Here is a 14440-nt window from a genome sequence, read left to right on the forward strand (position 1 = left end):
GATGTTTTATACTAGGCAAAGGAGAGTATATATGAAACAATTGTTTTATAATCACATTTATGCTGCACACTTAATATTTTTAATACGATGGAGGGGGTGAGAGATGGAGCACAACTAATAAAGCAAAAATGATTTACAGAGTATATTAGAGTCAGATTCCCAGGCCAGAAGAGGGCCATTGTGATCACTAGCCTGACCTGTGTAACACACCAGTAAGTAGTCTAAAAATACCCAAACACACCATGGAGGTTTCCATTTAAAAATAAAAGCATTTTATTAGATTGCATAGCTTATGAATTCAAGTGTTAAATTCTTAGAAATTTTTCTAGTTACTAAATTTTTTTATAAATTCCTTTCAACATTTGTCTTACTGCAATCAATGCAAGAGAACAATATGATGCTGTACCTCAGTATGTAAATATTGGGTCCAAAAATGTCCTTTTCCCTCAGACACAAAAAGATTTGTGCTACCTAGCTTTGTACTGCTTTAAGAAAATAGCTTTGTTGCAACTTGTATGTATAAATATACAGTACAGTGTATACATCTGTTAAGAACTCTTCATCAGTATCTTAGTCTGTTTTCCAGGGCTTCCATTCTCTTAGTTATTTCTTCCAGTATTAATAAGTTAAGGAAAAAGCTATCTGGAATACACAGTAGCATACAAAAACTTGCCAGAAAGTCCTTCAAATATTAATTTGATTCTCAACACACCGAAGGATGTGAAATCCTTTTTAAAATGACAGTAATTTGACAAGCATGTCATGGCAGCCTCTAAAATTGTACACACCTGTATTTGTAACAAATATTGTCTGTTGTATCCAGCACAACGCTGTGTATTTTTTTACTCAGCATTCTGGCATGTAATTGCTACATTTTTCTTTCATTATCATTTAAGTGCCTCCCCCGCCCCACCCTTCATGTCCCCAACGTATTATGGAGGGAAGAGAAAATATAACTGCAGCAGATGCTGCTGGTTGTAGGGGTTTGTAGTCTGTTACTGACGTGCTGTCACTATCCACTCCCCTCAGTCCTTGTATTTCACAGCTCAACCCTATTTCCTCCTTTTCAATGCAGGGCTAGGCAAAGGGAGCCCAATATGGAACTTTACAACTGGGTTTCTTTATCACCCCTAAACATTTTGTTCCCTTACATTTAAATGTACTGTCCACTAGTATTACCAAAAGGACCCATTAACAGGAGTTGCAGGTCACTGCTTATATCTGCTTTGCACTAGCAAGGAACAAAGTTTCACTTCACTTTAAAATGCCAATAGAAGCCCCCTCTTTTTCCAATCACTGTGCTATCTTTAAAAATGTTTCAGCTACTTACCGCTATGAAGCATATATATAAACATACTATTTACACTAGATTAAGATGGAAGACACATGAAGTCCCTAACCCACAAATAGATCTGGTACAGTACAGGAAAACAGGTAATTATGAGTACTGTAGTATTTGAGCACCTCATAATCTTTAGTGTGTGTATCCTCAACACTTATGAAATGCTTTATCCCCATTTTACAGATGGGGAACAGAGAAAATAAGGGCTGGATCCACAAAGGAGACTTTGGGCCCAGCGTGGATTGTTGGATGTTTTTAGGAATACATTGCACAAACACCTGCCAGGACCGGCCTCTGCAGGGGACTGGACTTGAGGACCTCTCAAGGTCCCTTTCAGCCCTCCATTTCTCATTCTTCGCAACACCTAACTAGGTTGTCTGCTGCCTAGTGGAATCCACAGAGGAAGAGTTGTGTGCGTAAGAATGGGATCCATAAAAGCCAGAAAGCTGATCTGGCTGCTGTTTAAGCTAATAAGCAGAAAATTTGTAGAATGGGTGTGGCTTAAGCAAGACTGACTTTCAAAGGGAGTTAGGCACCTAACTCCAGGCTGCAGGGAGTGGCTGTTGCTACTTGGGATTCATAGCTGTGAACCTTTCCCAGAGTTTGTTGCAGGAAAGGGCTGACCTGGCTGAGGCATCTAAGAGGAGACTAAAATAATTAAAATTGAAGCCAGAAGTGGTTTGTGTGTGTAAAATCAGTCATCATCACTGTTCTCTGTAGAATATCCTGACATTTTCATTTGGAAATTATTTTAAGTGACTTGCTGCATGTGGCTATTCCCTGAGCACAGCAGGAGACTTCTCTTCAGTATTCTGAGACAAGAATTTCCTGTTGCCAATAAACACTACTCAAAAATAGTATGATGGAGGACTAAAATTTCAGCAGAAGTAATAGCCAAATCCAGAGAATAGGATTATGGTCTCAAAATCAGTCTCCATTTTTTTTTGCCTCCTCTTATACTCCCTACTCACCTGATCTAAGATGTAGACTTCTCTTGCTATTCAGTGGTTATGAAACATTAGGATGTATATTTATGAATAAAAACTTTGGTCCTTTCATTGAAGGAGCTGTGGATTTGAAGTCATTGTAAGAGCTGTGTAAATAGTAGTAGAGTCTTTTGGGCCCAAGGAGACATCTGAGACTTTGAGTTTTAAGTGCTGGAAATGGCCCAACTTGATGATCACTTTAGATAAGCTATTACCAGCAGGAGAGTGGGGTGGGAGGGGGTATTGTTTCATGGTCTCTGTGTATATAATGTCTTCTGCAGTTTCCACAGTATGCATCCGATGAAGTGAGCTGTAGCTCACGAAAGCTCATGCTCAGATAAATTGGTTCGTCTCTTAAGGTGCCACAAGTCCTCCTTTTCTTTTTGCGAATACAGACTAACACGGCTGTTACTCTGAAACCAGTTTTAAGTGTGTGGCCCTAATTAGCATTTATTGTAACTGTCTTTCCCCCTCTTCCTTCCCCTTATAAATAACTTCCTTTCTACCTGTGATCCAGGAAATAATTATTCAGAAAGGATATATCGCTGGGTTAGTTTTTTTACTTCAGCATTGGCATGGTTCTGGTATGTTATGAGATTTTCACAGTTGCACTGCTCCTTCTTATCTTTTGAAGGGTTTGCTGGAAAAGCAGACAGAAGGCATTCAGAGAAACAGTGACATGTAATCTAAATATACTGAATCTGCAAGAGAATGTAGCTACTAAATGCAAAGTATGTTCAATATTTTCCTGGCACCAAAAAATAGTATAATCACTATCAAAAGATGCACATATCAAATCCCAGTTAAATACTTAGCTGTAATCACCACAGATGAGGATGCACTTAGAGAGGGTACTATGGAGAAACAGGTAGGCAAGGAATGCCACTCTGTGGTGGGCATTGTTTATGAATTTCCAGTCTTGACATGTCTTTCTAACCTGTATAATCAAAGGAGAAGGCTGGAATTGCCTAAAGATTACCTGAGCCATGGTAACTAATTACCTGATCTTGTTGTTGACTGTGAAACACTCTCCTCTTCAAAAAGATACTTGTGATGTACTGCAAAATTGGAACAGGCAAGGAGATCTGTGAGGGCTATGCTGGCTGGTTCAGATCCTGCAGGAAACCCCAAGACAGAACTGTGGTCGTGATTATGTAACACATCTATTGAATTTTGTATGTAACACCTTATTCATTTAAGGCCAGATTCTTCCACTCACCCACTGATCAGCACCTTAATCCAGTGGATTTTAGCGGGACTTCTAATGATGTAAGGTACTACTCAGAGTTTGCATTTTACACAAAGAAGCTGAGCTATTAGATTGTATACTGTAGATAGACTGCTTAAGTGTTGTATTCCAGGCCAGGAGAAGGACTTCAGCTCTGTATTGGTTACTGTTAAGCCTGAGCCTATTAAATAGTAAATGATCATGTAAATAAAAAAATGTGTTAAAGTACATCAACGTATAAGGCTGCTGTGGAAGTTGCAGCATCCTAATAAACTACTATGGGGGATAAGGTGGGAGCATGCAACCATAAGCTTGTTGCAGCAAAGCTCAGAAGACCAAAAAGGGTTTGTGAGGTTTTTTTTGGTATGGATATCCCTCTGGGTGAATGATGAACTTTCTGTAGAGGATGCCGTGAGAAGAATGCTGAGTGGGGAGCCAACTGAGGGGAAAATGGGACACACAGATTTAAAGCATCTAACCTGAAGAATGAGGACCAGTCTTGTGAGGCCTCCCTGTCAGTGGATCCTGATGGGGATCTGACTCTTCCAAAGCTGGCAGAAACAATTTCCAAAAGAGAAAGATATTAATAGAAAAAATGATTTTATTCTTTGCACAGAACAGTAGCTTCCAATGACAGGAAAATGATATTTCTTTCCTGACGATTTTCTGTGAGCAGCTTCCCTCCACATTCATAACACATTGGCAATGGCTCTCCTGAGTGGAATTCAGAGGGGGCTCAGCATTTTTGCTGGAGGCGCCAAGACTAAGCCCTGCCCTTCATCTTAGGCCATCAAAAGAGTTCTTCTAAAGCTAGAAACACTTCAGCAACTGACTACTAATAACTTACAATTATATCAACTAACCTTAAGTCAGTTATATGTCTGTCAACATTTACAGAAAAATTTCAGGTCAAACCCTCCATAGCAGAGTCCAAACTTTGGGCTGTGTGCGCGTGACCCTGGCTTGCCAGTTTGACTCAATCCCCTATGGCCTGCCAGAGTCAGCAATGGTGGCTTGCAGCAGCAGGGCATAACTTGACCTCTGAGGCTCCTGAAAAGCTGCCTATTGCACCTCTTAGATTTGTCTTGATGCTTGAAGGGCTTTCTGCTACTGTGCGGGGGGTACAGGGAGCCAGCTAGAGAGATGCTGCATGGGAGAAACGAGAGGGTTAGAGCCAGTGATTCCTCAATTGAGAGGAGGTTGAGAGGAACTTGCTGGAACAGTCGTTGCTGCACAACAACAATTACAAATTAAACTTATAAATAAAACAAAGTGGTTACGAGAAACTGAGCTGCCAATTTGTTCCATCACTTGGGGCGGAGTTAAAGAGTGGTGCTTAGTCCTGGAGCCTCCAGCAACAACCCTGGGCAGCCTCCCAGTTCCGCAGGTGAGAGGCATTACCTGTTTGTGATGAATGAAGAGAGAAGCTGTGCAGCAGAAAACCAGGAGGTAGATGGACCCAACACTGGAGACAGAGTTTCTAGTTTGGAAACTGCCTCAAAGGGGCAAGATTTACTTATTTTTTGGTTTACCAAATAATGCATTTCTGAAAAGTAAATGAAATTTATGGCGAACAGCACTGCAGCTATCTAAAGGATGTTTGATAGGGAGAGAGATTTATTAGAAGAGTTGCCCGAGAATTTTGGACTTGGAATCTCCCTATGCTTCTGAAATTGTCATCATGTGTTTGCCTACCTAGTACACCTCTACCCCGATATAATGCTGTCCTCGGGAGCCAAAAAATCTTACCGTGTTATAGGTGAAACCGCGTTATATCAAACTTGCTTTGATCCACTGGAGCGCGCAGCCCCACCCCCCTGGAGCGCTGCTTTACCGCGTTATATCTGAATTCGTGTTCTATCGGGTCATGTTATATCGGGGTAGAGGTGTATGCGGGTGGATGAACAGAACTGCTTTTCTACAATCTCAGTATTTTGCATATCAACGGGAGCTAGCAATACGATCCATAGGGGAGAGGCAGAGGATACACAGTCTGGAGGGCCCCCGGTCAGATTCTTTTCCCTGACTCCTCCCAAAGCCCTGCCTAAAAGGAAGAACGTGTTACTTCCTACCAGGCAATCTTGCACAGCAAAGAACGCTCGAGGGTTCCTGGGCTTCATTCTCCTGTTACAGGAAGTGACTTCAGCCATGTATATGAATGAGCACGTAATACTGAGTACCAGCTGTGTGCGAGTGGGTGCAGGGGTGTCATTAGGTCCCTGGTGAACAGGGGTCCATTCTAGCTCAGAATCCCCAGGCCTCTTGAATAGCTGCTATGGGAAGCAGGTCTAGAGTGTGGCTGTTAGTGCCACGGTGGGGGTGGGGGATGATTTTGCAAAGCCAGGTTCTGCGCTCATGGGTCAAAGGACTGGTTTGACGCACAAGCTGGTTGTTTTTCAGTTTCCTTCCTGGGTACATCGAACTATTTTGTTGCTGTTGTGAACGCTGCACAATAGCCATTAAGACTTTTCTTTCTTTCTTTTTTTTTTTTTCTTCTGCTGCTGAGCCCAACCATTGACTTACATAGCGAGACATTAGCAACATTCCCCTACACCGGAGGTTCTCAGACCGTGGCCCGCGGACGACCAGTGGTCCGCAAGCTCCATTCAGGTGGTCCGTGGGTAGTTCCCTCTAAGGTGCGCACCTGGGAAGCCGCACACAAGAGAATGAAGGGCCACCCACCTAATTAGTAGAGCTGCACAGACATGGCTCCACTAATTAGGTGCCTGGACCCTGCAGAAGACACACAAGTAAGGTGAGGTGGTGACCTTGGGGGGAATAGGGAGTAAGTGGGAGGGGGCAGTGGGGTGAGAAGAGGGGGTGGGGGAATTTGGGATGTGCAGGGCTGCAGCGGCCAGAGAAAGGTGACTTTCCCCAGATCCAGAGCTGCGGCTGCCGGGGAGAGACAGCCCTCCTTCCCAGCCCCAGATCAGGGGCTGCCGCAGCGGGGGAGACCTCCCCCCTTCCTAGCCCCAGCTCAGTGGCTGCCGCAGTGGGGGAGGGAGGGAGAGACCCCCCCCTCCTTCCCAGCCCCAGATCAGGGGCTGCTGCGGCTGGGGAGATACTCTGCTTCTTCCCAGCCCCAGCTTGGTGGCTGCCACAGTGGGGGAGAGAGGGAGAGACCCCACTCCTTCCCAGCCCCAGGTAGGGGGCTGCTGTGGTGGCAGGGAGAGAGGGCACATCCATCACATTAGAAAGGTAAGACTACTGATATTAAAATGTGAGTTTTGTCCTTCTATTTGTAGAACAAAAAAATGTTAATTATTAAGGTTTTTTATATAGCGCTTTTATCCAAAGCACTTTACAATAGCTAGCTAACGGTACAAACAACATTTGGAAAGATCATTAAGTGGTCCACTGAGAGCCTCAGCAATTTTCAAGTGGTCCATGAAAAAAAAAAGTTTGAGAACCATTGCCCTACACAATTTTAAACATGACTCATACAGACCAGAAGAGCAATTGTTCTCCCAATGAATCATCATTTGGATTTCCCTCCCCCCCACACCAATATTCCTAATGGAATAGCTCATGTTTAGCCTGGGTGGGATTCACTGATCTAACTGCAGCCTGAAGGAAGGTGGGGAACATTACCAATCCTCCTGGGGTTTAAGTATATATTTTATGCATCATTTATTAAAAACAGAAGAGAAATGGCTGTTCGCTTTTCTTATATCTCAACGGAAGAGGCATGTGGTACCTTCACAGATTTGTTTCTTTAGTTTTTCTCTTATCTCCCCCATGGTACTGAAGTCTTCAGCATAGAAAAGATGTCTGTCTGGTGGCTCAGAAGCAATTTCCAGTAATTCTTCCTCAATTGCTTTTCCTATTCCAACAGCGTAGATAGTTATACCTGGGTGCAAGAGAAATTGCACATTATTACTACTGCAAAATTTTTTAAAAATCCGGAGTTTAAGTGAAAGGAAGATGTATTATTGATTACTTATAGCACCATAAACGTGCATGCCACGTAACTCCAAAGATTGTGTTGGATGAATAATCCTAGTTACACTGAGTAATAGAACATCTGAAATGCTGTAGAAACTCACTGCTTTACTGTTAGTTTTATTAACAAACAATTCTTCAGCCAAAGAAACCATGGATATATGGTTATCACTGAAGATAAATGAATCCCAAAAGAGCGCTGCCTGCAACATACTGAGGGAGAGAGAGCACCTCTGATCAGTTTAGCAGTAACACTGAGAGACTCTGGAGGGACACAGAGCTGGAGGGACACAGGGTCTAGTTCCTTTTTTGCTGAAATGATAGATAGGGTTGATGTAGTAGCAAGGCAGGCAGGGGACAGAATCCTGAAAGAGATCAGTAGTTTGCTGAGAAATAGACTTAAATACATAGTCTTCTGATACAGTCAGTTAGGCAGATTAATCTGGAGCCTTGGAATCTAGGAGTTCTTGGTCATCTAAGAGAAATGCAGAATTTATGCTGGGAGAAGGGACTGAGAGAGAGGAGCCATTTATGGGGCTGGTGAGATTAATGAGTCCTGGGGAAGGGATCCTGGGTGTAAGAGTCTCTCCTGCATTGGGGGTCTGTTTTTTTTGTCAAGGGAGGGAGGGGAAAGGAAGAGAACTGAGAGTAGGAGATCAATTGTTTAAGGGGATTCATGCCGTAGTTAGTCTTAATACATCCTGGTAGCTGGGCTGGGGACAATGGCTCACATTCCTCTCAGACAGATTTTAAACTCACACCACACAAAGCAGAGCACACTTCATATTCCTGTTTTCCAACAGCTGGCAATAATTCTTTGCTTCTGGTTTACACATGATCTGAATATTCATTTCTAGTTACATCACTTCTGCCATTAGAAAATGCACTCATCTTGCACTGACCGCTTTGGAATTTAAAAAAGATTAAAAGTTGGTCCTTGTCCTGTCTGCAAAAGGTTATTGTGAAATGAGTGCAGAACATCTGTTTGGGATCCTAGTCATTTAAAAAAAACAAAACCCACAAAAATTATCCTTTTAAGGACTGAAGCAATTTTTAAGAGAGCTCCAGATGCCAATTACAAAAACTGATTTTTCAACTTCTTGGTTTCAGATAAAAAGTAGGGTGTGGGGTTAGTACATCTGCTTTCCTTTGCTGTTCAGTGATAACATCTATGTACTCACTATGAATAACCACTTTCAACCCTCCACTGGCAATGCAGGAGACTGGATGTGATGACATAGTAAATACACCTCTTCCATCTCCAGTGCCTACATTTTTATTAAGCAGGGTCCTGCTTTCTACCAAGACCTTGGGTGACATTGTGCTAGCCAGGAAAGTAAAACATCCACCATGTTACAGAGGTTGATTTAGTTTAACAAATGGACTGTTCATGCTGAGGTCTGCTGCTTTTTAAAGACTTGGCGTTAACATTCAGTGCCAAATTTCTGCTCAGCAAAACTACATTGCCCCCAGTGGGATTACACTGGGGATGTATTTGGCTCCTGGTGTCTCAGTGAAAGCAATCCACTGCTGAGGTTTCTCACTGAAAGTAAGTGGGGTTGGCTTGTACTTCTCTCCAAATCTTTTACTTGTCAAGGCCTGTAATTCTTCCATACACTGTCCCGAATCCTGCCTACTCACTCCCGTGCATGAAACCATAAGTTATTGGTTTAATTTTCAAAGCTTCAGAAAGAGGCATGGTGTTGACATTTCTTTGTGAATACAAGTTTATTAGCTCTGTTGCTTCCTACTCTGTATTTTTCCAGTTTCTTCCTCATCTCCTTGTACCATCACTTCTTCCCTTTTCTCCTTTGCAGAGTCATATCAGGACACACTCCAAACTGGTTGCACAAATGGGTGCCCCTGCCTGCATTCAGGTGTGCAACAAGGTATCATTGTGTGGATATGTCAAAAAACAAGGTGTGAAGCCTCTCTAAGGTCCTGACAGCTTTATTTGTGCCACAGTCCATCAGCCCAGGTTAGTAGTAGGACTCTTGCAAAACATTTTCTGTTTTACAGGTAAGTCCTTTTTTATTTTGAAAAATTTAGTAGATACTATGTGGGAAAAGTGATTTTTGCCAAGGGTGCCTTACAGAATTGATTTCTGCCACCTTGACCATAGGCTACAGTTTTATGAAAACCCTCCCCCCCCCCCCCAAAAAAAAAAAACAAACAACAACATATTGTAGACCATGTTTACTGTTCAAAATCACCAGTCTTCAATTAAATCTGAATGCGAGTTATCATCTTGCTAGGCCCACCTCTATAACAAACAATGGGTTTCTTTTTCAGCAAGACCAGTGGGATATGGACAATAAAGCAACTGTCACAGGGTCAGCTCACCTCTAGGGCACCTCCTCCCGACCGCTCTGGGGATTAGCTTCTTCCAGGTGCTGCACACACCTCTGACAGTCTCTCCATCCGTCATCCTCTCTCACCATGTGGCCCCTCTCATTGCAGGAGCTGCAGCTTCCTCTTTGTGACTTGGCCCTCTAGCCAGGTCACTATGGTCCTCCCCTTCCAGGGTATCAAAGTCTTTTGGGCCAAACTGTACCAGGCAGTCCACTCTCCCCTGCCTGGTCTGTGCCACTTCCCTGCTGGCTGGTAAGGGAACCCAGGCCCACCCTCTATTCTAGGTTCCAGCTCAGGGACCCTCTAGTCAGCAGCCAAGGACCTTACTGCCTTTTCCCTGGGCCTTTCTGTACCTGGTTTGTTTAGTCTGAAAAAGAGAAGACTAAGAAGGGACATGATAACAGTTTTCAAGTACATAAAAGGCATTACAAGGAGGAGGGAGAAAAATTGTTCTTAACCTCTGAGGATAGGACAAGAAGCAATGGGCTTAAATTGCAGCAAGGGAGGTTTAGGCTGGACATTAGGAAAAACTTCCTAACTGTCAGAGTTGTTAAGCATTGAAATAAATTGCCTAGGGAGGCTGTGGAATCTCCATCATTGGAGATTTTGAAGAGCAGGTTAGACAAACACCTGTCAAGAATGGTCTAGATAATACTTAGTCCTGCCATGAGGACAGGGCACTGGACCAAATGACCTCTTGAGATCCCTTCCAGTCCTATGATTCTGGCCTTTCCCCATCTCCGGGTCTGCCAGATGCACAACTCCCTCCTCTTCCCAGGGAATAACTGGAGACTACTTCCCTGCAGCCCCCAGTTGCTCTTAGCTCGTGGGTTTAATACTGGCCCTTCCTATCCCCATCCAGCTGAGCCTCAACTAACTAATCCTGTTCACTGGCTCCTTCCCCAGGTGAGCCTGGGCCCTTAACTGGATCACCTAGCCACCTTAATCCCTTCTGGTCTTGTGCAGCGTGGGCACCCAATCATAGCAACATATAATTGCTTCCAAGTCTATGCTGTATTTTTAAAAATTATAGCATAAAGCAAAGGCTCTGAAACAACATATTTCTGATATTTTGAGTGCGGTGTTTTATATTAATATTATGTGTTAAAAGGAATATTTAATAAAGCTCCTAATATCTGCGATTCTCCATTTAAATGAAGTACCTTTAGTGGAAACATGCAGGGCACAGTTCAGCATTCAAGCTATACAATGCAACTGCCTTGTGCTGATTTGGTTCTTCAGTACATAGACCCTCTCAGAGGTACTTACTCATTACTTCCTGGGAGTAGTTGCAATGTGGTGCTTTGTGGCAAAGCCCTAGACCAGTGGTTTTCAAACTTTTTTTCTGGCGACTCAGTTGAAGAAAATTGTTGATGCCTGTGACCCAACAGAGCTGGGGATGAGGGGTTTAGGGTGTGGGAGGGGCTCAGGGCTGGGGCAGAGTGTTGAGATGCGGAGGTGAGGGCTGTGGGGTGGGGCCGGGGTTGAGGGGTTCAGGGTGTTGGAGTGGGCTCTGGGCTGGGGCAGGGATATGGGAGGGGATCAGGGCTCTGGGCTGGGGGTGCAGGCTCTGGGGTGGTGCTGGGGATGAGGGGTTTGGGGTGCAGGAAGGGGCTCCAGGTTTGGAGGGGCTCAGACCTGGGGCAGAGGATTGTGGCACGGGGTTGGGGCATGGGCTTACCTCGGGTGTCTCCCGGTCAGCCTGGGGTGTCACCCGCAGCGGGGGTGCAGAGGCAGGCTTCCTGCCTGTTCTGGCATTGCGGACTGCAGTGCACCCCAGAAGCAGCCAGCAGCAGGTCCAGCTCCTAGGCATAGGCACACAAGCAGCTCCATGAGGTTCTTGCCTGCAGGCACCGCCCATTGATTACTGGCCAATGGGAATGCAGAGCCGGTGCTCAGGGCAGGGGCAGAGCACGGAGCCCTGTGGTTCCCCTGTCTAGGAGCTGGACCTGCTGTTGGCCGCTTCTGGGGCACAGTGCGGTGTCAGAACAGGTAGGGACTAGCCTGCCTTAGCTGGGCAGCACTGCTGACAAGACTTTTAATGGCCCGGTAGGTGGTGCTGACCAGTGCTGGGTCGCGACCCGCAGTTTGAAAACCACTGCCCTAGACAGCAAACCAAACGTTTTGGAAAATATAATTCCCTCCAGCAGAGGGCAGTGCTACATGCTCTGACCAGTACATTACAGCAATCTTGTCTCTTCATTAATATATGCTGAAATACTTTTAAAAATAAATAAATATAAACATCCTTAAAATAACAGTGACAAAGAAATACCAGATTACCATTCTGCTTTGCTTTGCTGGCCCACTCAGAGACTTCATCTTGGGCTCGTCCATCTGTAACCACTATAGACACCCTGGGCACTTCTGCTGAAAATGGCCTTGCCCCTTCTGCTTCAGTAAAGCTTCTCTCAAACATTTGTTTCAAGGCAAGTCCAGTCATGGAGCCTTTCCCCATGTAGTTCATTTGGGATACTGCTTTTTTCATGTCTTTGGCTGTGCTGAATTGTCTTAATGTGAACTCTGTGCGGACTTGAGTGGAATACTGCAGCAAACCAACTCGAGCAGCTTTGGGAGAAATCTCAAGAGAATCCAGGATTCCAGAGACAAATTCCTTTACAACTTCAAAATTATCCTCTCCGAGACTTTTTGATCCATCAATCACGAACACCAGATCAATTGGGCCTTCAGTGCATCCTGTATAAATAAAATAAAAGCAAAGATTTTAAAGAGAGGAAAGATTTCTCAGTGTTTAGGGAACTAGCCTGGGACTTGGGTTCAGTTCCCTCCTGAGCAAGTCACTCAATTTGTCTGTGCCTCAGTTCCCCATCTATAAAATGGGGATGATGATACTTCATTACCTCACGGAGCATTATGAGGATAAATACATTATGGATTATAAGGTGTTCAGACAACATGGTGACGAAGGCCATAAAAGTACCTAAGATAAAGGAAATATGATTTCATGGGAGCCCAATAAAGGAGCATGACAAGAACCAGAATAGATTGAAACAACCTCCCCTCACAATCAGATGCTCGTGTTAACAGCTTGAATTCTCATATCCTCTTTTCATCATTTTTTGAAATTCTACAGTGAAAAAATGTGTAAAAGAAAATGGTACAGAACATAGGCCACATTTGGATTTAGGCCTGAGTAACATTTGGATTTAGGCCTAATGAACGTTAGCGTTACTAGATGTCCGAAGCAGCTTTCCGGCTTGGAGGCAAACAGTTATTAGGGTAAGGTTATCCACTTGCCCTAGACTCTGCCCCCACCTTTCAGCATTACTTTCCCAGTGTCATTTCATTGTCCTGAGTACATGTGGAATGAGTAGATGTGTATATGCTGACAAGTCATTAATTATATTTAAATACTATGTTGTGGGCCTAAGCAGAAGTCTGCCTACCAGCTCCTTATCATATGGCTCTTCTTGTGTCCTATTTTCGAGAGACATCTGTTAGCAGTTACGAACGAACTGTAGCAAGACATGTACACTCTAACCTGGGCTCTTCAGTTTGACTTTGTCATAAATATAAAGGGAAGGGTAAACCCCTTTTAAATCCCTCCTGGCCAGGGGAAAGCTCCTCTCACCTGTAAAGGGGTAAGAAGCTAAAGGTAACCTCGCTGGCACCTGACCAAAATGACCAATGAGGAGACAAGATACTTTCAAAAGCTGGGAGGAGGGAGAGAAACAAAGGGTCTGTGTGTCTGTCTATATGCTGGTTTTCTGCTGGGGATAGACCAGGAATGGAGTCTTAGAACTTTTAGTAAGTAATCTAGCTAGGTATGTGTTAGATTATGATTTCTTTAAATGGCTGAGAAAAGAATTGTGCTGAATAGAATAACTATTTCTGTCTGTGTATCTTTTTTGTAACTTAAGGTTTTGCCTAGAGGGGTTTTCTATGTTTTTGAATCTAATTACCCTGTAAGCTATCTACCATCCTGATTTTACAGGGGGGATTTCTTTATTTCTATTTACTTCTATTTTTATTAAAAGTCTTCTTGAAAGAAAACTGAATGCTTTTTTCATTGTTCTCAGATCCAAGGGTTTGGGTCTGTGGTCACCTATGCAAATTGGTGAGGCTTTTTATCCAACATTTCCCAGGAAAGGGGGGGGTGCAAGTGTTGGGAGGATTGTTCATTGTTCTTAAGATCCAAGGGTCTGGGTCTGTAGTCACCTAGGCAAATTGGTGAGGCTTTTTACCAAACCTTGTCCAGGAAGTGGGGTGCAAGGTTTTGGGAAGTATTTTGGGGGGAAAGACGCATCCAAACAGCTCTTCCCCAGTAACTAGTATTAGTTTGGTGGTGGTAGCGGCCAATCCAAGGACAACGGGTGGAATATTTTGTACCTTGGGGAAGTTTTGACCTAAGCTGGTAAAGGTTAGGAGGTTTTTCATGCAGGTCCCCACATCTGTACCCTAGAGTTCAGAGTGGGGGAGGAACCTTGACAGACTTCAAGACCAAGTAACTTATGGCTTCCAGGTTGTAACAGCTAATTGGTCTTTGAAGATATTGGGGTGTCCTCTGAGGTGGAGGAAGGGGACACTGATCCCCTACAAAACACTCTAACCATGTGGAAGGAAGTAGAG

General features: G+C 44.0%; 1 protein-coding gene across 1 annotated transcript in view; it reads right to left on the reverse strand.

Moving 5' to 3' along the window:
- Positions 1-562: 562 nt before the first annotated feature.
- The window catches only part of MATN2 (matrilin 2), a 127819-nt gene continuing 113941 nt past the window's right edge, over positions 563-14440 (reverse strand). The window contains exons 18-23 of the mRNA XM_077808671.1: positions 12134-12547; positions 7254-7406; positions 4036-4107; positions 3330-3443; positions 2870-2968; positions 563-615 (exon numbers count right to left, since the gene is read on the reverse strand). Of these exons, the coding sequence (XP_077664797.1) occupies positions 563-615; positions 2870-2968; positions 3330-3443; positions 4036-4107; positions 7254-7406; positions 12134-12547 (905 nt within the window). The remainder of the gene's footprint in view (positions 616-2869; positions 2969-3329; positions 3444-4035; positions 4108-7253; positions 7407-12133; positions 12548-14440) is intronic.

Source organism: Eretmochelys imbricata, chromosome 2 (assembly GCF_965152235.1).
Source record: "Eretmochelys imbricata isolate rEreImb1 chromosome 2, rEreImb1.hap1, whole genome shotgun sequence".
In the NCBI taxonomy this organism is placed as follows: Eukaryota; Metazoa; Chordata; order Testudines; family Cheloniidae; genus Eretmochelys; species Eretmochelys imbricata.